General features: G+C 46.3%; 1 protein-coding gene across 18 annotated transcripts in view; it reads left to right on the forward strand.

Moving 5' to 3' along the window:
* FBXO25 (F-box protein 25) overlaps nucleotides 1–26,983 on the forward strand; it is a 50,354-nt gene extending 23,371 nt beyond the window's left edge. For 8 of the 18 annotated variants that reach the window (XM_021076220.1, XM_021076221.1, XM_021076224.1 and 5 more), the window contains 7 exons: nucleotides 208–257; nucleotides 2,520–2,612; nucleotides 11,699–11,792; nucleotides 13,068–13,252; nucleotides 14,030–14,212; nucleotides 15,356–15,499; nucleotides 20,071–26,983. In XM_021076220.1, coding sequence (XP_020931879.1) covers nucleotides 208–257; nucleotides 2,520–2,612; nucleotides 11,699–11,792; nucleotides 13,068–13,252; nucleotides 14,030–14,212; nucleotides 15,356–15,499; nucleotides 20,071–20,160 — 839 coding nt within the window. In that variant the 3' untranslated portion in view covers nucleotides 20,161–26,983. Of the gene's footprint in view, nucleotides 1–207; nucleotides 258–2,519; nucleotides 2,613–11,698; nucleotides 11,793–13,067; nucleotides 13,253–14,029; nucleotides 14,213–15,355; nucleotides 15,500–19,476; nucleotides 19,504–20,070 lie in introns of all 18 variants that reach the window. The other 10 variants (XM_021076211.1, XM_021076214.1, XM_021076213.1 and 7 more) reach the window with 4 other exon arrangements.

Here is a 27,994-nt window from a genome sequence, read left to right on the forward strand (position 1 = left end):
ATCACTTTTCATGCAAGGATGCTTCAGCACCTCTTAAACTGACTTTAGGAAACAAAGCCGTTCTGTTTACATTTAGCCGAATCAAAGCATTTCTTATCTTTACATGCCAGATAATTTTGTTAGCATGCGCAACCATTGAAGTTCTTTAAAATCTTCAATTTTTAATGATTCACCAGATTTTAAAAACAAAGCTAATTTTTATTCTAGGTTTTTATCGTGAAAAATGGATCTATGTCCATAAAGAAAGCACAAAAGAAGTAAGTATTCTATTATAAATAAGGGGATATTTTGTATTGTTTCTTTTAAAACGATTCTGTTAAAACAGTATTGTTTCTGATGTCACATTAGTTTCTTTTGCAGTATCAAATCTGTGTTCACATTTTAGCAGGTGAAAGTATATGAGGGTCTTTGAGACTGTGTTTCCTGTGTGTATGTGTTTGTGTGGTTTATGTCAGTGCCCCATACAAATCTGAATCAGCAGAGAGCTGTTTCAGATCAAGTATGGACCCCTAGGTACTTTGATAGTTTCTCACCTTGCCCTTCCCAGAAGCTGTTCTTAGTGACCCTCTAGATGCTCAACTCTACATGTTTCCTTTTCTACTTACTTGGTATCTGGGGAAGCCGAGAAACTGCATTTACCTTACTTTGCAGCAATTGGGGAAAATAATTTAGGGAGCAGTTGTTTAGTGTGTAGTATGTTAGTGTGATTAAGTGTCCCAGAAGTGTTAATAATGGATGTTCTGAAACCAGCCCAGCTTCCTAGAAGCTTACCAAAGATTAGATTCTGAGACAGAATTTAGTTGACCTATTTGGTGATGGTTAATATTGTTAAGTGGATGTGAAACACTCTAATCCTTAAGATACACTCCAGTTCACCAGGAAGGTATTTGGCAGAACCTGACCCAGTTTGGGCTTATGAAAGACTGCTAGATGTTTCATCCGCTGCAAATTGCCACACATTACAGAGCAGAGGTCCGGCTTGGACCAGCACACGCAGCAGAAGGGAGACCCCTGTCCATCTGCAGAGTGTCATGGAGGTCCTGGGAATAGGGCCACAGGCAGGCGCAGGAGGGCCAGGACTTGGGCAGAGACTAGAACCTCTCACTGCACATTTCTTCGGGCCTTGGGCTTCTCACCTGAGGCCCACCACGGGTCTGCTCTTGGTCTACGTGGCCGCCCATAGCTGCCACAGCCCCAAGGTTCCACGTGTGGCTCCAGAACCCCACAGAACTGGGTGTGCATGTGGTTCAGAAATACGATTTTGATCCCCCTAAAGATGGTGTTGTGAGATGGGAGGCTGCCTGGAAGGGATCTGTTACACCAGTGTTTGGAATTCTCTTCATTGAGAAGAGAAAAACTGTTGGTTATGGTCGATTCCAGATATAGTCAATACCAATTAACCTCCATAGCTCCCAGGAAAGTATTTTGCACATTGTGGATATTCAGTAAAAATACATATTGACTATTTTAAGTAAGAGTATCTTGTTGACTTGTACACACACTGGGACTATTGTTGGGATTTGGGTGTAGAAACAGATCAGCCCTCACAGGGCAGTTTGTGTCTACGACTCAGGTTTTCATCTCCAGCTGCCCTTTCTGGAACCCCTCCTGTCCTCTGTTTGAAATTGTGAAGCCTGTCTGTCACCTCATGTTTTCTGTGATTATTCTCTGCTTTCTCTCTCCCTGCAACCCTGAATTGAAAATATATGTCTGTTCTAAGTATTTCAGATACAGAAGATAGAGTTTAAAATGTCTTCTGCAACCTAGGGAACAAGTCTGTACAATCTATCATTAAGGAAAAACATCTGAAATGGAGCAGCAGTATTTCTCTACTGAAAAAAAGTTACTCATGTTTCATTTGTGGTCTTTGACTATTGGACCTGTGGGTCTTATGACTGTATTCTTGGTTTTGGGGTGCTAGGCATCCTGTCCCCATCCTCCCATTGCCCCCATCCTCTCCACCCAGTGGATGCTGATTTTCAGAGCCCCACCCCAGCCCCACCCTCCCAGGTGCCTCTGGGCCTTGATCCTGTGCAGCTGGGTGTGTGTCCAGGCCTGTGGGCGTGTACAACTCCCTGAAGAGGGTTGAACTTAAGCCTGTATGTTTATAGCAGATGCTTCTTCATAGTGGCCAAGCACAATTTATGTATATGTAGTTGCACAGACTAGAAGATACCCAGTTAATTGTATGATTGTAGGGTTAATATTGTCCTCCCCCTAATGTGTCCTGACAAAGGAAGTTGACACATATTTAATAAATATTTATATTTGTCATTTTATCAATAGTGGTGTAAAAATGCTAGTGCATATTGTCTTGATTATATGTAAATGACTTACCTTTAGCATTGCTTTAATTTTACTCTATTCTCATCTAAATATGGAATAAATCATAATAAAAATGAATATCCTTTGCCAAAGTTTTAAAAAAAATTGCACAGACTACTTCACATTAACTGTTGGTTCATTTTGGCTAATTGATCAACATGACAGATTTTAACTCTTCTGTGTCCTTTTTCCAGAGACATGGGTATTGTACTTTAGGAGAAGCTTTTAATCGCTTGGACTTCTCAAGCGCAATTCAGGACATCCGACGGTTCAATTACGTGGTCAGAGTAAGTATTTTATTTCAGAGCCATTTGGTGATGCTTTCAAGTGACTGGGTTTTGAAGATTATAAGTGTGAAATATTTAAGATGCTTTGGCATCTATGTGAAGCTGTAGAAGACCCAAGAGGAGGAAGGGTTGTGATGAGGCTCCTGGGCTGGCTCTGGGGGTGCCTCCTGCACTTTCCTTTAGAGGTTTCTCCCACCTGCCTTATGTGTTAGGGTCTTGAGATGTAAAGAGAAGGCAGAAGTTTTTCTTGGGATTTCTCACCCGGTTCTTTCACATGCATTTTTACTGTATGGTTTTCACAGAGTGTGAGCCCTGCTTCACAGTGGGACTGCAGGCTAATAGAAAAAATAAAACTTATACAGAAGAGAACTCCTCAAAAGCCTTACTATGTTAGTGATCTGCTTTAGAAGGAATCATTATCTTGGCCATATACATTCCTTTATTTTTCACTTTTATTTGCCTAAAGGTTAGCCACCCTGTGATGTATTCACTATCTTACTGTTTTAGGCAGTGAATGAGTGAGGGGTCCTGCAGCTGTTAATTTGGGTTCTTACTGGCTCTCTGAGACTTTGGAAGGAATTTCCTTGTAATGGCTTTTAGGTATTAGACAGTGTTGCTTGAAGGACACAAAGCTGGGAGGTCATATGCCTTTAAGCCTGAGGGGTCCTCCCTGTTGAGTATGTGGTCGCAGCAACTGGGTCACTTGTGCCATGTGCTCCCTGCAGTCTCGCCAGATGGGTCCCTTGGCAGGTGTCTGAGTTCCCCCAGGCACCTGCACACTGGACAGGGGTCTCCACTGGTTACTTCTTTTCTTGCTGCTGGAACTGGATTCACTTCCACTTTGTCAAAATGTCAAGATTTGAGTAGTCAGGAAACATGTGTTGTCAGAGAGGCCTGTTTTACAATAAACGTTTACCCCCATGTGCTCTTTGATAGGTCAGCTCAGACCTCCTTCCAGCCGCTCTTGACCACTGTCCACCAGAGGGCGCAGGAAGGACCCTGGGGCAGGATGGAGACTGGGGAGAAACTGTTCCTCCTGGTTTCAGTGTCATACTTTGTGCCCCTTGCTGTCTAGGCCCGTGGTTTGCTGACCTCTGGACGAGGCTCTGAGTGCTCTTTCCTACTAATCCTGGTCTTGTGAACCGCCGAGGCCACACTGTGGTTCAGAGTAACCTTTGTCAAGGCGTCTTCCTGAAGGTAGAAACACCTGCTTTAGCCTCATGCTGAACATCAGGACCTGAAAAATTGTAGATTTTTGTGCTGGTTGTTTTCTAGTACATGTGAAAAAAAGCACAACTAACTGTGCGATGTGTCCCTGTGCCAACTAAACAGTCCTGCAACCCATGGAAACCGCTTTTCTCTGCATTGCCTCTAGTGACAGCTGCTGGGAGCTATGACTCTGGCAGGTTCTGGGGCCACCATGCTAGGTCCTGCCAGCATCTCTGGGCCGTCCCATGTGGCTGGTCTCACTGTAGTACTGCCACAATGGCTGAGAGCTCCTGCCAGCCAGCCCATCCCCAGCAGAGATCCTGCTTCTAACCCTCTTCCCACCCCTGCCTCCTGCTCCTCCAGATGCCATGCAGAGTGTGACCTGCCCCGTCCATGTCTGCAAAATGCGAAGACAAATGGATTGGCTGCTCTGGGATCACATTCCCATCTGGCCTCGCTGCCCACCCCACCCTTCCCTCTGTCACCTCCCTACCACACCTGGTACCCCCATGTACTCTCCTGATCATGTTCTGTGTCTCAATCTCACCTCAGGGCCACTATCTCCCTCCCCCTACTTGCTGCCCAGTCCCCTCTCCCTCAGTACAGCTTAAGGGGCAGAAGCTCTGCTCGGTGGGGTCTCTTGGCACCATGTTGTGTGGTCAGTACCCCTGAACCAAACTGAATCATAGTTGACCTTAGGGCTGGAGCAGAGTCCTTGGTATTTGGTACCTCTCTGCTGCTTTATTGCCTACCCCACACCTAACAGGACATGGGGAATCTTTTGCAGATCTTCTCAATAAGATGATTTCCCATAATTAGTGCTGTGCTGTCCATATGGTTAGCACTGATGTTGGAAAAGCTGTAAATGTACAAGCAGTGAACACTGACAGGAAATGCCTGAGGAAGAGTTCCCTTCTTTCTGATGGCATTCAGTAAATTTCTCCTGAGAATTTGTATCAAAACAGTAATACATGTTTTTAATTAATATTTTATATGAAATCCCATTGTTCATTGAAAATTAGTAATTTTAAACTGAGACTAATCAATAATTACTGCATAGTTTCTGAATAAAAATAAGTAGTAGAGGAGTTCCTGCTGTGGCATAGCTGGTTAAGAACACAACCGCAGCAACTCAGGTCACTGTGGGGGCTCAGCTTTAATCCCCAGCCCTATGCAGTGGGTTAAGGATCTGGCATGGGTCACAGCTTTGGCTTGGGTTCAACCCCTGGCCCAGCGACATCCATATGCTGCAAGCGTGGCCATTAAAAAAAAAAGTGTTAGAGTTTAGTGCTCAATATGAATTGTTTCAGTTGTCAAAAATAAGTAGTTTGGGAGTTCCCTCATGGCCTAGCAGTTAGGGATCTGGTGTTGTCACTGTGGCTTAGGTTCGATCCCTGGCCTGGGAACTTCCATGGGCTTTGGATGCGGCCCCCCCAAAAAAGGTAGTTTGGAATGGAATTTTAGTCTTTATTCTCCTCTACTTTGGCAGGAATGGAAATTCTGTGTGTTCTGTATACATAAATCCCAATTAAATGGTCTTTTCCACATCCTGTATATAAAACAATAAGCTGCTTTTGTTAATGTCTGTTAAAAATGTTTGAAATGGGGAGTTCCCTCTCCCACACAGTGGATTAAGGATCTGGTGTTGTGTCTCTGCACTGGCTTGGGTAGCTGCTGAGGGCTCAGGTTTGATCCCTGGTGCAGTGAAGTGGCTTAAGGATCTGGTGTTCCTGCAGCTGTGGCGTACATAGGCTGGAAGCTGTGGCTCAGATTTGATCCCTGGCCTGGGAACTTCCATATGCCTCAGGTGCCGCCAAAAAAAAAGTTTGAAACATTTCTTTCTTTCTTTCCTTCTTTCCTTCCTTCCTTCTTTCTTTCTTTCTTTCCCTTTCTTTCTTTCTTTCTTTCTTTCCTTCCTTCCTTCCTTCCTTCCTTCCTTCCTTCCTTCTTTTCTTTCTTTCTTTCTTTCTTTCTTTCTTTCTTTCTTTCTTTCTTTCTTTCTCTCTTTCTCTCTTTCTCTCTTTCTCTCTTTCTCTCTTTTTCTTTTCTTTTCTTTTCTTTTCTTTTCTTTTCTTTTCCTTCTTTTTTGGTCTTTTTAGGGCTGTACTCACAGCATATGGAAGTTCCCAGTCTAGGGGTCAAATCTGAGCTGTAGCTCCCGGCCTATGCCACAGCCACAGGAACTCGGGATCCGAGCCTCATCTGCGACCTACACCACAGCTCATGGCAACGCCAGATCCTTAACCCACTGAGTGGGACCAGGAATTGAACCCATGTCCTCATGGATACTGGTCGGATTTGTTACCACTGAGCCACGATGGGAACTCCCTGAAACATTTTCATACATAGGTTACTTTCATAATTTTTCAAAATGTTAGTCTGATTCTGATAAATATTGTTTTTCCAAGGTGCATTTGCTCAGCTTTTTAAAGGGGAATGGAAAACTGACTTGGTGTGTTAAATTCTTTTGGACAGGGGAGTTCCCATCATGGCGCAGCGGAATTGAATCTGACTAGGAACCATGAGGTTTCCTGTTTGATCCCTGGCTTTGCTCAGCGGGTTGAGGATCCAGTGTTGCCATGAGCTGTGGTGTAGGTCGCAGATGCGGCTTGGATCTGGCGTTGCTGTGGCTGTGGTGTGGGCCCCTAGCCTGGCAACCTCCATATGCCATGGCTGTGGCCCTGAAAAGACAAAAAAAAAAAAATTCTTTAGGACACAGCACCTAATTTAGGATCACTGTTGAACTGTTGAATCCCATAGGCAGCACCTGCCAGTGCTGGTGGCAGTAGTAAGGCAGCCTGTAAATTTGGGGTGGTGAGCTACACCCTCAGAACTGAGGTGGGCTTAATGAATGGTCTGTCATGGGCTCTTTGTGCACTTAGCCCATTTTAAACCTCAGGCAAATGGTGCTTTGTCCATCTGGTCACTGATGAATCCAATCATCATGTCCAGCTCTGGGCTAATGTGTGTAAACACACCTATGTCACCTGTACTACTGAGCTTTGTTAGCGCACTTATGCGCAATTGTGTTTCTTTATCACTGTTCAGAATTCATTTCATAAATATAATGTATATTTAGTTTCTGACTGATTGTCAGTGATGTGGCCATTATGTTAAACTGCTGTCAAAAGTATCTCATAGGAGTTCTCTTGTGGCACAGCAGGTTAAAGATCCATTGTTGTCACAGTAGCAGCCCAAGTCACTGCTGTGGTGTGGGTTTGATTCCTGGCCCCAGAACTTCTGCATGCCCCAGGTGCTGCCAAAAAAACCTTTTTAATTAAAAAATAAAAGCTGGGAGTTCCCGTTGTGGCTCAGTGGAAACGAATCTGACTAGTATCCATGAGGATGCAGGTTCGATCTCTGGACTTGCTCAGTGGGTTAAGGATCTGGTGTTGCTGTGAGCTGTGGTGTAGGTCACAGATGTGGCTCGGATCTAGTGTTGCTGTGGCTGTGGTGTAGGCCTGCGGCTGCAGCTCCAATTCAGCCCTTAGTCTGGAAACTTCCATATGCCATGGGTGTGACCCTAAAAAAAAGCAAAACAAACAAACAAAAAATACCTGAAGTCTTTAATTGGTAGTAATTTTTCTTTCATTGACTAAGTATTTGCAGTTGTTTTATAAATGTGCTGAGAAACTTTCTTATTGGAAAAAAAAATTACAGTAAAGATACAGTTCAGATTTGGCCCTGGTGGGTGAACAATTGTTAAAATCCAGTCCTTCATTCAACTTACTTCTCATTTATCCCATTTATAAATAATGTTTGGGTAAACTAAATGCATTTTGGTCAGTCTTATGACCTTACTTTCATTAAGGTAAAGATTTAAATTTGGTGGAATTTTGAAACTTTTAATTAGAAAAATTAGCCAAAGATTTGGAATTATTGGCAGATAAGTAGTTATTTCACCACAGAGGAGGAGATTTGCAGAGTTAGAAGTAGGTGCCCTCATCTGCGGTGGAGGAGTCTGGGAGCTGGTGTCAGATTCTGGTAGAACTTGTCTCTGCAAACCAGCATTTTCAGGGAATCTTCCTATTCAAGCTTCAGTCACCCTTCCAGTAGGAAGCTCCTCATGCTTGTCAGCAACCCACACTGCACTAGTCAGTTCTGCCTCTGGCCTGTGTGCACTGCTTTGGTCATCCATGTCTTGTGTCCCTACCTGCCCATCTGACCCCCAAAGTGGGAGCCCCAGGGGAGTGGGGAATTCAGGATCTCTGCATCCTGCTCCTCCTGAGCTGGGAGCTACCAAGCAGCACCTCCTTCGTGGGGGCCGAACCCGTCTCTCCGTCCGGTGTATGGGCCCTGCTCGTGGGATCTGGAGGCCCCGTGCTCTGGGGACAGGGTTGGGGCTCGGTCCTGGGGAGGGAGGTGGATGTGAGTAGTATTGGGAGGAGAGGCCCGGTGCCTGGGGATGGAGGCCACAGAGGCTGTGTGTGCCTGTAAGAAGCCTGAAAGCAGCTCAGTGTGGCAGTTGAAATGTATGAAAATGCCAGATATGCTGTTTCCTAAAGGAGACACATTGTAGGGTAAACCCCACAGAATCGTGAAGCTTATGTGCCCTAATGTGGGTTCTTTGGAAAACTGTTTATCTAAGGTCCTTTGTTCTCTGCCTGTGGATGGATCAGTGAGACTTCACTGCCATCTGTAACACATATCCACTTTCTTTTGCTTATAAACAGTGCTTTTGACGTTGATTTTTCATTGAATAGGCCTAAAGTAAGGAAGTCACACTGGTGCTCATGAAGCAGACTAGACAGCACCAGGGAAATCATGGACGCCTTCTGTCCCTCTTGGCTCCTATGACAGCCCCTCCCACGTCTGGCCAGTGTCAGTTTCTGGGTTATTCTTAAGGAAATGTCCTCTCTTCATAAACAAATCCATGTATGTGCTGATACTTCGTGGGTACAGGAAGGATCATTCCATAGGCTGTTAGCTTTATAGTGTATTATTCTGTAATAGTGAACACGAATCATGGGTTTCTTTCCGGATAAATGCACAAAATGCCTCTCTTGTGTCTTAACAGGTGCATTTTCTAACGGCGTAATTGCTAATTCTTCATTTTAGCTTCCCTCTAATCAGAATGTGTTTTACTTACCGACAGTTTGGTTTATTTAAGCTTTCTTTAAGCCTCCTCACAGGAGCATCAGTTTTTCTGTGGGATAGTAACTTGGCGTCCTCATGGTCCTTCCAGTTTGCAGGAGGCGCATAGTGAGGCCATGCTGGGCGCCATAGGCTCTGCAAACAGCTCTGGAGCCATCTGCATATCCATGGAGCAGCTCGAGGTGTTTAACGCCATTGTGTGTGCTGTTCTGTTGTATTCTTGGTGTTAGGAGAGTTAAACCTTGTAGTTTAATTATTAAAATATTTGTTGAGAAACATTTTTAACAGACGTTAATCCTCACCACCGGCGTCTGTGGCCTATTTAGAGAACAGCGCTGCCTGACGGGGCAGGGTTTGTAGGCTTTTTAATGACTCCTCAGGCCTTTCCAGCAATGTTGGGAAACTTGGCCTCTGAAACGTGCTTAAGTCCCTTCTTGTACTGGGGTCACACAGAAGGAATCTGTTAATCCCCCAGTCCCAGTAGAGGATTAGGAAATATTAATAAATAGGTGTTTAACAAATGCGCTGATTCGGGTCCTTAATGAGAAGTGGGTCATGAAAGATTCATGTTTAGCCAAGATGGGGTCTTGCAGAATAAGTATTTCTCCATTCACAGCATTTCACTGAAGGGGTAAAAGCATATACAAGTGTCCTGAAAGGGTATTTCAATAACTTTATTACTTAGAAGGAAGTTTGGCAGTGGAAACTGGATTTCTAAGAGGGGTTGTTGGGTGGGGGGAAGGGAGTCAGAGGTACAGGCTCCTGTGTATAAAAGAAATAAGCTACAAGGATGTACTGTACAGCATAGGGATATAAACAATATTTTATAATAATTATAAATGGAGCATAAACTTTAAAATTGCAAATCACTGTGTTGTACATATGAAACTTATTAAAAAATAAATAAAAGGGGTTTTTGAGTGACTTGACCAGAAGAATACAGCAGGGCTGGATTTCCTGGTTTTGAGCTATAGTTTTTGTTGGTGATGGGAAGGGTGGTTGGGAAACTTACTCCCCTTTTGTGACAGAATATCCATTCTCAGACTGGGTCTCAGGGTCCGTCTTCACTTTGAAACTACTGAGGACCCCAGAGAGATTTGCTTCTGTGGGCTTTGTCTATTAATATTTACCCTGTAGAAATAAAAACAGGTTTAACAAACATTTCTCTATTGAAAAATAAAGAGTTCATTGCCATGTCCCCATCCTACCCCCGCCCCCCACCCCATAACTGTCTTTGTGGTGTCTGCTGTGGCTGGGTTCAGTCTGCAGCATCCCTTGCCATGTGGCCTAGGACCTTTGCCACACACAGGCCAGGTGACCATGGTGCCGTGAAAGCAGCTGGATCTGGGTCCCAGGGCCCCTGACAGCAGCTGCCCTCAGACTCCTCTCTCTTCACTCTTGAGGAACTGGAGGGATGTGGGTTTGCATGTTCTACCCTGTTTCCCTCCTGTCTTAAGGGTCTCAGGAGCAGGGACCTGTCTGGGAAGGTTGGTCATTGTCCAGTGTCCGGGGCATAGCTCAGTCTCTGCTGGGCAGTGCTGCCCCCTGCCTGCCCCCTGAACTGGTTGTCGTCAGCAGGGAAGCTGGTCTTGTGGTCTCGCTTGGCCCGAGTTCTTTGTCTCTAATTTGGTTGTAAACACAGGATGAGGAAAGGGTTCTAGTCAGCATTAAAGTGTGCTGAGAGTGATTCTGGTCCAACAAGGAAGACCCCCACTGACACTTAGCTTCTGTGAGAGAGTAAGAACAGGGACAGACCCTGCTGCCTTGGCTTCTCAAAGTATTTGGCATGATCTAATCCCATCTTGGGCCAAGGCCCTAGAGTGTTGTGTTTCTGTAATCACTGTAATACAGGCCACTTTTATGTAAAAATGTTAGAAATTGCAGGAGTTCCCATTGTGGCTCAGTAGGTTAAGGACCTGATGCTGTCTCTGTGAGGATGCAGGTTTGATTCCTGGCCTTGCTCGGAGGGCTAAGGATCTGGTGTTGCCGCAAGCTGCAGCGTAGGTAGCAGATGTGGGTCTGGGTGAGGCCTGGTATAGGAGGCAGAAGGTACAGGGGCTAAGTTCTTAGTCTGTAGGAAGTGAGGGAACTGTGGGAAGAGGGCTAACACAAGCTCCAGGGACCGAGTTCACACAGAGAGGTGGGCTGTGGGGTCACTGAACAGTCACACAGATGAGCCATGTCTTTGAAAACCAGCTTTGCCCATAGGAGCAGAGGAGAAAGGGGACAGCATTTGGGCTAAGAAGCCGGGAGAGCTGCCCTGGCTGTTCCTGGCCACAGCACCTTCCTCAGAGCAGGGAAGGGATGTGACTCAGCCTTCATGTTCTAAAGGCAGGAAAGCCCCTGACGGATGAGGTTCTGTGGGGTGGGCACCCAGACCTGACGGTTCCGTGGAGGTGAGGCTGGCGGGAGGGGGTGCTCAGCTCCTGAGGTGTGAGGCAGCAGAGTGTCATCAGGGAGCAGGCGGAGTTGGGATGGGAGGGGCTGGGGGATAGGGACCCCTGGGGAAGTCCAGGAGGACATGGGGGTCTGAGAGGACTGGAAAGGAGACCGTGGCTGTGGGGGAGTTGGAGAGATCCGGCTCCTTTGTAACTGGGCCCCGGGGAGGAATCACAGCCAGGGCTGGCAGACCCCTGAGGTTGTGTGGGAATCTCCTACTGGGCCTCTTCCTTGGAGGTAGAGCAGCAGACCTGCCCCCAATGCACGCAGCTCACGGGATCCTGGGGTCGCCGTGGCTGCTCCATCCAGAGGTGACGTGCACCCCTCTCTCCCCTCCCCTCAAGCTTCTGCAACTGATTGCAAAGTCCCAGCTGACGTCACTGAGCGGTGTGGCCCAGAAGAACTACTTCAACATTCTGGATAAAATTGTTCAAAAGGGTAAGGTGATGGTTGATATTTTAATAATTAAATCTTAATTAGAAATGTAGTGCAAGGAGATGGGATTTCTTTTATTTCCCCCCAGTATTATGGTGTCAAATAATGTGATGCTGTGGGGACAGGGGCTCAGGTTGGCTGCTCAAGTGGTTTACTTTGTTACTGTGGTTTACTTTGTTAAAAGGTGCTTGCACACAAAGGAATGTGTTAGAATGATCATCTCTTGAGTTTTAAAAAAGACTCCATTTCAGAGTTCCCTGGTGGCTCAGTGAGTTAAGGATCTGATGTTGTCATTGCTGTGGCTCGGGTTGCTGCTGTGGTACAGGTTTGATCCCTGGCCCGGAAACTTCGCATGCCATGGGCATGGCCCAAAATAAGAAAAAAAAAAGGACACCATTTCATGTTTGCCAGTCTTAGCTCACCCGAGCAGTAGTGTTTCTATAATTAGCAAGGTTGTGACTTAGTTCCTAGGTATCACATAAGCCTGTAATCTTTTTAATTTAATGTTTGTCTTGTTTAGTTAGTAGCCAGTAAAAATGGAATTCTAAATAATGTACATACATACCATTTTAAATATAATTCTCTTTATGATAAGTATGAAAGAAAAAATATATATGCATGACCGGGTCACTTTTCTGTATAATAGAAATTGACAAAACAAATATCATGGAAAAAATAAAAATCATAAAAAAGTTTAAAAAAGATCAACAGTTTTAAAGGCAAAAAATATGCTGTCAAACAACTCAAAATAAATACACTATCAGACAATATTTTGAAGTTTTAAAATCTCATTTATACTTGTGTTATCTCAAAAATGATACCACCCTGGAGTTGCAGGGAAATTAGATCATTATTTTTTATTGTGGTGAAATATACATGTAACATTGAACTTGCCGTCTTAACCAGTCCTGAGTGTACATTCACATCATTGCACCACCATCACCACCATTGTCTTTGGAACTCTTCATCTTGAAAGACTGATACTCTGTCCCCAGCCCCTCCCCTCCATCTGCTTTCTATCCCTATGAACTTGACTCTGTCAAGGACCTCATATAAGGAGTGCATCTGTGTGGTTCTTACCGTAAAGTTTTCAGGGTTCATCCACTTCGCAGCATGTCTGAATTTCCTTCCTTGTAAGACTGATTTTCCATTGTGTGTATAAATCACATCCCGTTTATCTGTGTTACCTGTCGATGGACCCTTGGGTTGTGAAAACAGGTCATTCGTAACAGTGGTGGGTGACTGCATGGGTACCTCATTTGGTTCTGTTTGTTCCAGTTCTCGATGACCACCAAAACCCTCGCCTAATCAAAGATCTTCTCCAAGACCTGAGCTCTACCCTCTGCATTCTCATCAGAGGAGTGGGAAAGTCTGTCCTGGTGGGAAATATCAACATTTGGATTTGCCGACTAGAAACCATTCTCAACTGGCAGCAGCAGCTTCAGAATCTCCAGATGACCAAGGTATGGATTTCTTGGCCTACAGGTGTTTTTAGTTTACAAAAGCCATTGCCACTTCCAAGCATATGTGAAAGACACCCTTTTCAAAGATTTCCCTCCTTTACAATTCATAAGAATTAAACTGCTGTAAGATGGATTTGGACCAAAAGACCTCTTCAATAGTTGTTTTGGGGAAGATGGTGGGGTTGGTAGTTATTAAAAAGAACTGATCCTCTGGGTGATGAGGTGGTAAATTAATTTACCTTTATAGGAAGTAGGTGTTCCAGGCTAAAATAGCATTTGATGAATTCAGGCTCAATTGTATGGCGGTGACTGTTCATCTGGCTCTTGCTTCTCCACAGTTATGTCTTCACCCCCTCTTCTTGCTCTCTTGTTGTATGTTGTGTGGACATGTTTCTAGTTCAGAGGGGACATGCAAACCACGCCAGTTATTTTGATGTTTTCTGTTTGTTCTGGAAACTTGTTTCATAAAGAAAAATGTTGATACCATTGACCGCCGGAAGTGTTTTGGGTTGTGTTTTATTTATCTGGTTGCTTTCACAGGTGACCGTGGAACACGGTCACTTAGGGCCATTTATCTGCCATCCAAATACAAGGTTTACAAAGGGCAGTGATTCCCTGACTGAGACCCTGAAGTTACAGTGGATGGTCTCACATGCAGTGACGAGGCAGCCTTGGCGTGAGCATCCTCCCGAGCCCTGCCTGCCCCTCTCACGTCGTCCCCCAGGGAGATGGCTCGCGCTACAGCCTGTGCTGGGGAGTAAGCACGGGCTCTCTCAGCAGGTGGACGGTGGCCTGACGCTCAGTGACCTTCCTGTGCACATGCTCAGCAACATCTTGTACCGGCTCTCGGATGGGTGGGACATCGTCACCCTGGGTCAGGTGACCCCAACACTGTCCATGCTCAGCGAGGACCGGCATCTGTGGAAGAAGCTGTGCCAGTACCACTTCGCGGAGAAGCAGGTGAGCGTGGCTCCTGGGGCCGCTCAGGGCTGTGCAGAGCTGACCAAGGTCACTTCTGGGAGAGCTTGTCTTTCATGTTCAGAAAGAGCCATGATTCTAAAGAGCGACCCAGAGCAGAGAGCAGGACAAGAGTGGGTTCCTCCTAATCCCGCGTCCTTCCTGGGCCTTGAGCCCCACTCCCTGGATGGCATTTAGCCTTCTGGGATGGGGAGCAGCCATGGGATCTGGGTGGATGCCTGTGTGCCCACTCCCCTTGCCCCTGCCCCACCGCCCTGGTATTTCTGGAGCGCAGCACCCATGACCTCGGGTGTCAGCCACCCTCGGGGACAGTCGGGGGCAAGGCTGACACGGTCTTGCCCTCGGGGCTGGGGGGTCTCTGCTGAGGGGCAGACCTCATGTATCTTCTCAGATGCAGCTCTGGGGACGTTGCCTGGAGTGACCTGCTTTTCACACAGGCATCACAGCCACTCTGGAGGGCAGCTGAGGCCACAAAGAGGTTCAGGCCCTGATGTGAGAAGAGCCATGGACCCTTGAGCGGGTGGAGTTTGGGTCCAAAGGCAGCTGCGTGTGTGACCTTCTGAGGAACTGAGACACTCTTATCCAAAGTAGCCGCCCCATCAGGCAGCCCCCAGCAGCTTCAGGCTTGGTTTCCCCACATCCTAATCCACACCTGCTACCCCGAGAGATTGGTCACAGCCCTTAGTGGGTATGAAGTGGTGCCTTTGCCCATTTCCCTGATGACTGAGCTGTTGGGCATCTCTTCATGTGCCTGTTGGCCATTTGTATGTCTTTTCAAGCCCTTTCCCATTTGTTATTTGGATTGTCTTTTTGTTCCTGAGTTGTAAGTGTGCTTTTTATATTCTAATTACAAGTCCCTATTGGATGTATGACACATGTAAATTATTTTCAACTAACTCGTATGTGGACATCATTCCAGATCAGAACATTTAAGTCTGTTTGACAGCTGTGTGGTATTTCATTGTTTAGACACACCATGATTTATTTGCTTAATCCCTTGATTTAATCCAAGTTTAATTTTAAATAATCGAATGTTTCTTGCAGTTTATTGCCTTTTAAAATCATTATGTGATAATACTATGCTGTGAAAATCATCTGACTCTGAACAGAATTCTGTCTGTCTAGTTTTGTAGACATTTGATCCTTTCGGAGAAAGGTCATATCGAATGGAAGCTGATGTATTTTGCGCTTCAGAAGCACTACCCGACGAAGGAGCAGTATGGAGACACGCTCCACTTTTGTCGGCACTGCAGCATCCTCTTTTGGAAGGTAAAAATTTCAGGCGTACTCTTGTTGGAGTTTGAGGATGAGAATTAGGAGAAACAGACTATTCGCCTGTATTTTAAGTGTAATGTTTATATTTAAAAAATGGGAAGTTGTTTTTGTAATGAGAGAGATAACAGGGGATGGGGGAATGGGCTTAGGAAGTAAAACAACTTGTGGTTGGACCTGAACACCAGGCCACCTCTGTCCCCTTGCATCACAGTAGCAGGCAGGGGCCTGTCACCACTGGCCCTAGTGGGAGCGGGAGGGAATGCTTCCTGCTGGACTCCAGACGCCCTGCAGCCCCAGCCTGAGACGGGGATGGAGGTCAGGATGCCCCACCCTCTTCTGGAGCCTGTGCTGCACACTCGGCCGAGCCCCACAGCGGTGCCGCCGGGAGCTTCTCCTCAAAGCAGCATTCCTGGAGCAGGCGTGAGGCCCACGCAGGTGGCTGGGTGTCTCGCGTATTTGGCGCATACGTAGCGAGCCTATCCTCGGTGGAGACGAGTCCATCCCTCTCTCTGTCTCCTTTACACTTCTTCACAGACTCTGATAAAAACGGATTTCCTGGGGGGTGGGGGTGGGGGCTCCCTGTGCTCTTGGCAAAGGCACATTTCTTCAGCCGGGTAGGAGTGCATGTCCATGGTTTGCTTTGAGTCTGAACTTGTCTAAGGGGACATTTCACTAGGGAAAAAGTGGCAAAACCAGCAGGCTGTCCACGCCTGCGCCTTGGCGTCCTCAGGTGTGTACCTGGGGCCTGATCCTTCTGCCTGGTTGGCACTTGGAGCTGTTTATTTCTTGTGCTTTTTGTTTATCTCTAATTTGTTGGATGGGTTACATGGCACACTCTAAACTTTTGAAAAAGTAATGACAACTTCGGTGGTAGTGAGGCTTTTATGTTTAAATTATGAGCATGGCTGAGGGGTGCAAGTCCCCGTGTCATTTGATTTGATTTAATGTTACCGGCGTATAGTTGACTTACAATGTTGTGTTTGTTTCAGGTGTACAACAAAGTGAATCAGTTATACATGTGTCTATTCTTTTTCAGATTTCTCTCTCATTTAGGTTATTACAGCATATTGAGTAGAGTTCCCTGTGCTATACCCAGGTCCTTGTTGATTGTTTCTTTGTAGTAGTGTGTATATGTTAATCCCAAACCCCTAATTTCTCTCTTCCCCCATCCCCCATGGGTGACCATAAGTTTGTTTTTGAAACCCCGAGTCATTTTAATACCTTCCTTTCCGTGAGGAGGTGACAGTGTCCCAAGTAATTTCTGCTGTCTCTATTCATCAACAGGATGGTTATGTTGCTTCCAACTCATTGCTGTATATTCTAGTGTGACTTCTTTTTTGCAAAATTAAAAAAGGAGATGTGTTTTGAGGTTGTAGTATTGCTCCTCCAGGCAGGAGCATGTTGAGCTTCCTGCCTGGGTACAGCCGTGCTTGCAGGGACTTGGACAGCATCTGAAGGGCAGTGAATCCATGGTCAGTTGGGCAGTGAGGTCACAGTACACAAAGACAGCCCTTGTTTGTTTATTTATTTTTGCTTTTTAGGGCTGCACCCAAGGCAAATGGAAGTCCCCAGGCTAGGGGTTGAATTGGCACTAGAGCTGCTAGCCTACACCCCAGCTCATGGTAACACCAGATCCTTAACCCACTGAGTAAGGCCAAAGATCATGGATACTAGTTGGGCTCTTAACCTGCTGAACCACAACAGGAACTCTGAGGACAGCCCTTATTTTGTCCTTTGTTCCCAGTCAGAGAGACAGAAACACACATGGCAGGTGCCAGGGTACAGGGTGGGTGGAGGTGCTTGCCTTCTCCCGCAGCTCTGAGCTCCCCCAGTCACAGGCCCTGATGACAAGCACCTGAGGAGGCATCTTCAGGGATAAGTCAGATGCCACGCTCTGGTTCCTGCTGAACTGATGCTTCTCCTGAGGAGGGTTTTCTGTCCTCCTCCCAAGTAGACTGTTTTATTCTGACAACATTCTCGGGGAAAACATGATTCCTGGGGTGGACGTCTTTGGCCGTGCCTGTGAGATGCTTTCCTAGAGACAATGTTTAAGAATCCTGGAGCCCTGCCCTTAAGCAGTGAACCGAGAAACACTGTCCTTTGTCCCTGTGTTGTTGGTATGGACGTTCTGGTTCTTTACAAATAGAGAGGTAGTGCTTTAGCTTTCCAAAAGAATTTGCATGCATATTCTCTTATTTATGAAAATTCTTGTCTTCAGCCCTGAAATGCTCACAGTCTTACCTGCAACCACAGGCCTCAAGACTGGCTCTGTCCCCCGTGTGGTCACATCACAGCTTTTTCACCAGAGGCCATTCCAGAAGACACCATTAGAGTCAACTTTATTTCCTTTTTTTTTTTTAGGGCTGCAGCTGCAGCATTATGAAGGTTCCCAGTCTCGGGGTTCAGTCGGAGCTACAGCTACTGGCCTACACCACAGCCATAGCAACTCAGGATCCGAGCCGAGTCTGTGACCTACACCACAGCTCATGGCAACGCCGGATCCTTAACCCACTGAGCAAGGCTAGGGATCGAACCCACGTCCTCATGGATACTAGTCAGGTTCTTTAACCACTGAGCCATGTTGGGAACTCCCAGAGTCAACTTTATTTCTGAATTTGTGTGAAAGGTTTAAAAAAAGTGTCTGAAATTTTTGGCAGAAACTGCTTCCTGGGTTAGCTCCTGAGGACGCCCTGTGCCCTGTCCTGCCCTCCAACTCCCGTCCTGTGGCCTCAGGGCAGTTCCCAGCCTCACAGAGTCTCCACGTGGAGTCTCTCTGCCCTGCACATGGTGGGTGCTCAGGAGGTGGTTCCTGCTGGTGGTACTCAGTGTCAGGGGACGCCTCGTCCCATCACGTTCGCACACGTGGGCCTGGGCTGATGAGCAGCTCAGTGCAGCCCCTTTGTCTATCCTGGTTGGTTCCTGTCTGTCCTTGCTCCACTCTGGGAAGTCTGGGTATTGGTTTTTCTACCTGCCTTTGTGAAAACGTCTCCAGAGTGAAAGGGGCGGCGGAAGGGGGGGGGAGGTATACTGTTTTAAAAACCATGCAGCACAGTTTTAGGGTCACCAAGCTGAGTCACCTGTGAGAGCGCGGTGCCTAGTTTGGGTCTGCCTGGCTTCAGTGGGGCCACTGCCCAGGGCACTAAGCAGTGACTTGAGACTGTTTTGTCCTTCCCTTCCTACCTGTCCTCCACCAGAGCTTCTGTACTTCTTAGCTTTATAAAACTTCAGTTAAAACTAGGTCTGGCGCGGACAGAGTGAGTCCAGTTAAAGGCCGGGAGTCAGGACCCCGTGTTCCTTTTTTTGTTATGGCACACCCACCACCAGGAGCTGTGCTCACGCCCGACATGGGCATGATGGGTCTGCAGTGGCAGTGGGAGCAGAGTCGAGGCTGGAGTCCTAGGCGAGCCACCCAGGAGGCTGACAGCCAAGCCCAGGTCTGCAGCAAGGATGAGGGAGCCAGATGGGCCAGCCTCGAGCTGAAATCAGGATGAGCAGGAAGGAATCGGCAAAGGACTTGGTCATGGGGCCCTGGGCCCATGTGGAATCTGGTTTGAGCACTTTATTTAGCAGGGTTGACTCTCAGATGGCAGGGGGCACAAGGGACCTTCCGAGAAGCCTCCTGGGACCTTTTCCAGGATGCGCTGCATGCAGCAGCATTGCTCTGCGGTTTTCGGTGGACAGTTCCGAGGGGCATGGCTCTGCATCCTGTCGGTTGTCAGTCTGAGGCTCAAGGAGCAGAAACTGCACAGCTGTCTGAGACGGCCTGCAGGTCCCGGGGTGGGGGGTCCTTGGCGCCAACTTTCATCACGGTCTTATTGCCCAGGTTTAGCCACCTGACAATTCTAGTTATTTTGGTAAATGATACACATCAAACATAAACCCGCAGTCATCTGGCTCTTCCTAATAATCCTGTTTTCCCTTTTTCCTCCCTTCACTGCTCTCCTCCTTGATCTTTCTCCACCGGCTCCAAGGACTGCCGCCTTGCTTTGTTGCTCGAGGTACCTCTGCCTGCCCGCATGCTTATTAGTCTGCTTGCTCTGCCAGCACTGGGGTTTCCACGAGCTGTCTGTGGACCAGCTCCAGGGGTGGGGAGAGGCCCTGCCCTGAGGGAGGGTGTAGACTGGGGTATGAGAGTGGCTCAGGTGACGGCACGGTGCCTTGGGGTTCCGACTCCAGCCAGCGGCCCCTAGCCTCAAGGACCCCCAGCACTGAGGCTGCTCTATCTTCAGACACGAGACTCATCTTTGCTGTGATGAGACGTGGCTCTGGGCCTTCGGGAGCGCAGCAGGCGGTGCCTGGAGTAGTTCCCAGGGTGGACCCTGACCCACGTGGGAGGGGAAAGCACGAGGCCAGGATGGGGGCAGGGCCCGGGGGCGCAGGCCACCCATCTGCCCACCTGCTGGAGCAGGAATTCCTGTGGGGCTGCCTTTGTTTTCATAGTTCTCAGCACTTACTGTCCACGAACCTTTGTGGTGGGGTCCAATGTCCACTTAAACAGCTGGCAGCTTTGAGCTGTCTTCCCTCCAGAAACGTGCCATCTGTGCTAACGCCCTCTCCTCCCGCAGGACTCAGGCCACCCTTGCACGGCCGCTGACCCTGGTAGCTGCTTCACGCCTGTGTCGCCGCAGCACTTCATTGACCTCTTCAAGTTTTAAGGGCACCCCTGCCCCACCTGCCGTGGCCTGAGCAGCACCTGGTAGGACGTATGCTCCATGACTGAGCCGTGACTGCGGTGCCCCCCCCTGGAGAGGCCATGGATGGACTTGCGGGCAGGAGCACCTGTTGTGTTTCCGTCTTTGAAAGGGGGTTAGGAAACCCAGGCAAAATCATTTCTACTTCTTAAAAAAATTCTTCTAAGCACATCAAAATTTGCAACTTGGCATATTTGTGAATATGGTTCAGAAGAGTGTATTTTCAGCATCATCTCTGCTGAACTAAGACTAACAGCCAAGAATATGCTTAATCGTCAAATGATCATTTCTTGATTTTGTAGTAATTGGGGGCGGGGACAGAACATTGGTTCTTGTAAGGATGTTGTGCAGAATATTTATTTTTCTTAAGATGTATTTTAACTGTACTGATTGTGTCCCCATGAATGCTCATGGATACAGACAGAGCCCAGGGAAGTAAATGCATGTTTCTGGTAGCTCAGTGGTGCAGACGTCTGCCACCCATAGACATGAACTTGGGGCTGTGGTCCCGGGTTCATGGACAGAGGCTGGCCGGCAGGGCCCCGACCTGTGGCCAGCCCTGTGTGGCCTGCATTTCACTGTTCTGAAACCCCTTTTACAAAGTAATAAATCATGTTCCTCTATCGATTTTAACTTCATCAGTTTTGCATCTTTCTGAAAAAAGTAGTATTAAGGATTTTGATATCATTTATTGAAACCTTTCAAAGATTTTATTTTTAAAATATTGCATGTGCATTTTAGAAAATTTTGAAAATAAAGTTTATAAAAGAGAATAAAACTTGCATATCACCCTGCCACTCAAAGATAGCTGTGCTTGCCAGAAAGCAGGTAGGGGTGGCCTGGTGGATGCAGGGGAAGAATGGGGCCACGCACCTCAGCAAAACCACTTCTGCTCTCTTCTTAGCACATGGGGCTTTGCAATTTGCATATTTGTAAATAAAGTTCTGTGCTGAACTAACACTAATAAGAATATGCTTTATTGTCAAATGATAGTTTCCTTTGGTGTGTGTATCCACATGAAAACTTTTTATAAAACCATAAGCATTGGTATATACTCTTCTCATTTTATAACCAGCCTTTTTTTCAAGTGTTTGTGAAAATAGGGTGTTTATTGGCTACATGGCACCATGCAGATGGAACAGTGTCACTTCGTGAGAAGCACCAGCACACGTGTGCAGCAAGTAGAACCAAGGAGACAGTCAGATGTCTGTAGAGATCTTCTCAGAGTGCCTGGCCTCTTTCTTCCCCAAGTGTGGACTTTTCTTAATGCTTAGCGGCCAATTGCTTCTGTATTTTGTTTTGCTTTTGGCAAATTACCCAATACTTATTCTTTGCCTGTTTCCCTTTTGGGGTGTTAGTATTTTTTGTATCAATTTCTTTTTTTTGTTCAGCTGCACCTGCGGCATGTGAAAATTCTCAGACTAGGCATCGAACCCACAACAAGGCTGCAGACTGTGTCACAGCCGCGGCAGCATTGGGTCCCTAACCCGTGCACCACATGGAAACTTCTGTATTAATTTCTTCTTAGGAGGACTTTAATCCCTTGAAGTTGAATTCTTTTCCCCCAGTTAATAGTCCTGGGAGAGGAGTCCAGCTGTTCCACCCTATCATGCCATTTCCACGGACAGAGACAGAGGGTGGTTCCTGGGCCCTGCCTGGCTACTTTTGGGAGATCTGATGACACCAAATGGGAGGAGACAGAAGAGGGATTGTCCTGACACCACCTCCTGTGGTGTTTCTGGGTGCGGTTCCACCAGGACCTGCCAGATGTGGGCTGCACAGCATCACCGCCTTCAGTGTGTCATCTGCTCCCCTCTGGGCTCAACCCAGAGCTGCCCTGCAGGAGCCACTACCCCCAGGACACCAGTGTCTGAAGGTCCCATTGAGTCTTCCTTTGTCTTGTGGTACCAAAGGCATGTTCTCTCATAAAGTCTGTGACTTGTGAGTCGGGAGGTGCCTGCCGCATTAGGTTCTGCAGTGGACCAGGGGCTGCTTTGTGTGTGTGCTGTGCGGGGCTGTCCATGGAGGACCTTGGCTCCTTTAGGGATGGTACTGGGGGCTTTGACCAGGTGTAACTGTTGCTGTTTACTTTTAAAATCATATAGGGGAGTTCCTGTCATGGCTCGGCGGTTAACGAACCCGACTAGCATCTATGAGGACATAGGTTGGATCCCTGGCCTCGCTCAGTGGGTTAAGGATCCGGCGTTGCTGTGAGCTGTGGTATAGGTTGCAGATGCAGCTTGGAGCCTTTGTTGCTGAGGCTGTGGTGTAGGCTGGCAGCTACAGCTCCAATTCAACCCCTAGCCTGGGAACCTCCATATGCCATGGGTGCAGCCCAAAAAGCCAAAAATAAATAAAATGAAATAAAAGGTAAGATGTTTATAGACTGGTTTTCTGAAGATTCCTTAGGTAGACACACAGCATCGTGTCTTCTTCAAAGAGGGGTGGGTTCTCACTTTCCCTTTGGTTTCGGTCTGCACGCCCTTTCTTTTCCTCACCAGCTTTCTTGCCAGACTCTCCTGTGCATGTAGACTGTTGGGCACACACACATCCCTGTGTCTTACTGGGAAGGTCTTGGTCCTTTGCCCATGGCTGTGGTGCTGGGCACCACTATGGGCTCCTTATCAGGGGGCAGACTTAGCTTCTAGCCTCACTTTTTTAGTTTTTTTTTTTTTTTTAATCAGGAAAGGATGTTGGAATTTTTCTCCTGCTCTTTCTGCATCTGCAGAGACAGTGGTCATGTGTTTGACTTTTGTTTGCTGAACCAACCTTGTATTCCCAGGCCCATGGCCCATGTGGTTTCTACACCATTGGTGGGTTTAGTTTGCTAGGGGGTTTTTTTGTTCTTACTTCTCTCTCTCTCTGTTTTTGGCCGCCCGGCAGCATATGGTGTTCCTGGGCCAGGGATCAGATCTGAAGCCACAGTTGTGACCTACACCACATCTGTGGCAACTCCAGATCCTTTAACCCACTATGCTGGGCTGGGGATTGAACCCCGTTCTTGGCATTGCAAAGACACTGCCGATCCTATTGCGCCACAGTGGGAACTCCTAGTTTGCTGGTTTTACTGAGCATTTTCACAGGCAAGATTAGCTGTGCTTTTCTGGTGACGTCTTTGTCAGGTTTTGGTATCAGACCCCTAGGCTGGACTTGCCTTGTTCCCTCCCATTCTCAGGAGGAGTTTGTGATGGGCTGGTGTGTGATCCTTCTGTAAATGTTAGGGTGATTCCCCGGAGACCCAATACCCAAGTGTCCACCAACGGAAAAGGGCCAAAAAGACCAGTCCTCCACAGGATGTTGCATCCTCCAAAGACATTGTCACTCTTTCCTGTTTAAGAGAAGACCTGCACCAGACATGAGAGACACCTCAGCTGTGTTTTGTCTTTTGGATAAAATTTTCACTTTTCAGAGTTCCCTTCATGGCTCAGTGGTTAACAAATCTGACTAGTATCCATGAGGACGCAGGTTCGATCCCTGGCCTTGCTCAGTGGGTTAAGGATCTGGCATTGCTTTGAGCTGTGGTATAGGTTGCAGACGCGGCTCGGATCCTGAGTTGCTGTGGCTGTGGTGTAGGCCAGTGGCTACAGCTCCGATTCAACCCCTAGCCTGGGAACCTCCGTATGCTACGGTGTGGCCCTAAATTAAAAAAAAAAAATTTTTTTTTTCACTTTTCTCTGATAGTCATTTGAGAAATTTGTACAGATGAATGCAAGTAGCTTTTTAGTATTTAATCTACATGGAAAATTCAAATGTCATTAAAACTTTTTAAATTACAGTAAAATACACATAAAATTTACCATTTTTAACCATTTACCATTTCTTCACCATTGTTCAGTGTACAGTTCCCTGGCATTAAGTACATTGACATTGTCGTGCAAACATCACACTGTCATCTCCAGAAAACTTTTCATCTCTGCAAAATGAACACTCTTCATCCCCATTAAACACTAACTCCCTATCCCCCCTTTCTGGCCGCTGGCACCCAACATCTCTGTTTTCTCTGTGGATGTGATTTCTGTAGGCCTGCCAAATAACTGGAATCATATAGTATTTGCCTTTTCTCCATGCTGTAGCGTGGGTCAGGACTTCCTTCCCTTGTAAGCCGGGTAGTTTCATTGTGTGGGTGGACCACCTTGTGTTTATCTGTCATCTGTTGATGGACACTGGGTTACTTCGAACATGGTGTATAAATCTCTCTTCTCGATAATGATTTTGTGCCCTTTGGATATATATGCAGAAGTGGAATTGCTGGATCATGTGGTAATTTTATGTTTACTATTTTGAGAAACTACCACACTGTTTTCCTTGGTGGGAATATAAAATGGTGCAGCCTCTAACAGTGCATGCGGGTTCCAATTTCTCTACATCCTCACCAATACTTGTTATTTTGTGGGGTTGGTTTTTGCTTAATTAAAAAAAATTTAATGGTGTTTGATTGACTTACAGTGTATGTGTTTCAGGTGTACAGCAAAGAGATTCAGTCATACACACGTCCATTCTTTTTCGGATTCTTTTCCATGTAGGTAATTAGAGAAAATTGAGTAGAGGTTCCTGTGCTGGTTGTCTCTTTCATACATAGCAGTATGTGTATGTTAATCCCACACTCCTAGTTTCAGTTGGTTCGCTTTTGATGGTAGCTGGGAGGGTGGTATCTTGTATCTTGTTATGGCTTTAATTGGCACTTCCCTGGTGACGAGTGATGATGAGCATCTTTTCCTGTGCTTGTTGGCCATTTATATGTCTTGGGGAAATGTCTATTCAAGTCCTTTGCCCACTTTTCAGTTGAGTGGTATGTGCTTTTGTGGTTGACTGTAGGAAAACCACAACCCTGGATACTAACCTTTATCAGATATGTGACTTGAAATACTTGCCCCTGTTCCCTAGGTTGCTTTTTCACTCTGCGGATTGTGTCTTTGTGCCCAGAGGTTTTTAATGTTGATGTCCACTTTTCTATATTCTTTCTTTTGGTGCTTGCATCTTTTGTGTTATATCCAGGAATTCATTGCCAAATCCAGTGTCATGAAGTTTTTTCCTGTTTTCATTTTGAGAGTTGAATAGTTCCAGCTCTTTGATCCATTCTGAGTTAGTTTTTGCAGGTGGTATAAGGGCAGGCTCCAGCTTCATTCTTTGGCATGTGGGTATCTGGGTTTCTCAGCACCATTTGCCGAAAGACTTGGCCCCCTTGTTGAAAATCATGATTTGGTAGAGACTGTACTGAATCTGCAGGTTGCTTTGGTGGGCGTTTTCTGGTCCACAAACAGGGGATGTCCCCCAATTACTCGTGTCTTCGTTTTCTTTCCGCCTCCTTTGCTCAGTTTATTCCTAAGTGTTTACTCTTTTTGTTGCCATTAAAGATGGAATTTATTATGTTCCTCTTTGGATTTTTCCTTGTTATTGTATAGAAATGCAATTGATGTTTATATGTTGATTTTGTGTCCTACAACTTTATTAGTTCCATTTTTTTTTCTTTGGTATAATCTTTAGAGTTGACTACATAAAAGGTCATGCCACCTGCAAACAGGTAATTGTACTACTTTCCTTCCAATTTGGATGCTTTTTATTTCTTTTTCTTGCCCAAATGTACTAGTTAAGATTTCCAATACTAGTTCCTGCTATCGCTTAGCAGGTGAAGGATCTAGAGTTGCCGCAGCTGTGGCTCAGATTCGATCCCTGGCCTGGGAACTTGCATGCTGCAGGCATAGCAAAAAAAAAAAGGAAGGGGGGAAAAAAAAAGACTTCCAATACTGTGTCGAATGGAAGTGGTGAGAGTGGGCATTTTTGTTTTTGCTCCTGACCTTAGGAAAAAAGCTTTCACTGTAGAGTAGATTTAGCTGGGGCTTTTTATTTGGCTGTGTGATGTTGGGGCAGCTCCCTTCTATTCCGAGTTGGTTGAGTATTTCTGTCATGCAAGGGTATTCAGTTTTGTCTAACTTTTTTTTCTGCATCAGTTGACAAGATCATATTTTTCCTTTGTTCTCTTAACGTGTGTATTAGTTGCTCTGACAGTGGCGACTGCATCTTGGTGAGAGTGGATCCTGGGGCCTCACACTGTAACAGCGGAACCATCTCTCCCTTCAGTGGTTGCTTCAAACTTTAGAAGCTCCGAAGTTTGTTCATGTTTGTTTATAATTCTTATGTCTTCTTGGTGAATTCTCAGCCTTTAAATTTAAACAACACTAAGATGATGAAATTATAGGATTATGGGATTTACTTTAACATAATTCTTTGGGTTGGGGCCAGGGGATAGCTAGAGATAAAACAAGATTGGCCAGGAGCTGGTAACTCCGAAGGCTGGAAGGGTGGGTACAGGTAGTTTCCTCAGGGTTCAGCAGACCTTCTCTGAAGAGGCAGATATTAATAAATACTTGTGATATTGAGGGGCCCACATTTTCTCTTGCAGCCACACTCCATATGTGTGGACTTGGATGGCATCAGAAGACACAGTGGACAGTGAGTGTTTCAGTCAAACTTTATGGGATTTCATGTGCCACGATATATTCTTTGTAAGTTGTTCCACCATTTAAAAACGTAAAAACCATTCTTGACTTGTGGGGCGCGCAAGTACAGGGGGTCGGCCTTTTGTGGCCAATAGGCTGTAGTTTGCCAGCCGGTGATTGATAGACTCTTGTCGCTCTTGGATACAGCTGACATTTTCCATTAAAAAAAAAAATGTTACTTTTTAAATATTTGTTACCCTGTTTTTGATCATGAAAGTAATGTATATTCATTGTAAAAAGTTGTTAAAAAGCCAATACACACAAAAATTAAAATGCTACCCATAATTCTATGTCAAGGTATTTCTTTATATTTTGATATATTTCCAGTATCTTATCTCACACCAGGGCCTTTTGAAGATACAGAAGCTTCCAAGTTACAAAGCAGGAGCAGCAGGAATTAGAGCTGTGGGTCTCCCAGGGAGGCGGGGCCCTCGCTAGGATCTTGCTCCCTGCTGCCCAAGGGAAACCGGTTTCCTGTGCACTTGTGCATGTTGAACTGTGGAGTTTTCTTAAAGGACAAAAATCCCTGGCATCTCCTGCTAGCTTGCTGCACCAGTTCTAAAATTTACAGGGAAAAGAGCATTTTGAAACCCTAGTCTCTGAAGAAAAATCAGATCTCAGAAAGAAAACTCAAATAAAACAAGTGATATTTTTCCCATCACTTCCCAGATGTATTCAGCTCTCTTGAAAGCAAAAATTCTATTCCACCTTCACACTAAATTCTACAGTTCTGAAAAACTATGCTGATACATAAATTTCTTTTTTTTTCTTTTTCTTTGCATTTTAGGGCCACACTGGCGGCACATGAAGGTTCCCAGGCTAGGGGTCTAATCAGAGCTGCAACTGCTGGCCTACACTATAGCCACAGCAATGCCAGATTCTTAACCCACTGAGCGAGACCAGGGACCAAACCCACAACCTCATGGTTCCTAGTCGGATTTTTTACTGCGCCATGGCGGAAACTCCATAAATTTCTAATTATATGAATTTTTCCATCACTGAGATAGACCCTGGAGGGAGAATGGCAATCAGGAGACAGATGACAGTGGCCTGGGACACAATCAGAAACCTGGCCAATACTCAGTGGAAAACCTGGAGCAGAGGAGTGGATCTGTACAGAAGCAAACCACCCGGACACAAGCCTCTGTAGCAGCAAAGAGGCAAGGCAGGCCCTGTGGGTGAGAAAGCTGTCAGCCCCAGATGTGAGACCCACATTTCACACTTGTTTCAGTGTCGACTAAGCCCCTACAACAGGCCAGGCACACCCAAACACCATACCCTGGCTTTGAGGAAAAAGTTCA

The sequence above is a fragment of the Sus scrofa genome, chromosome 15, assembly GCF_000003025.6.
Source record: "Sus scrofa isolate TJ Tabasco breed Duroc chromosome 15, Sscrofa11.1, whole genome shotgun sequence".
Lineage (NCBI taxonomy): Eukaryota > Metazoa > Chordata > Mammalia > Artiodactyla > Suidae > Sus > Sus scrofa.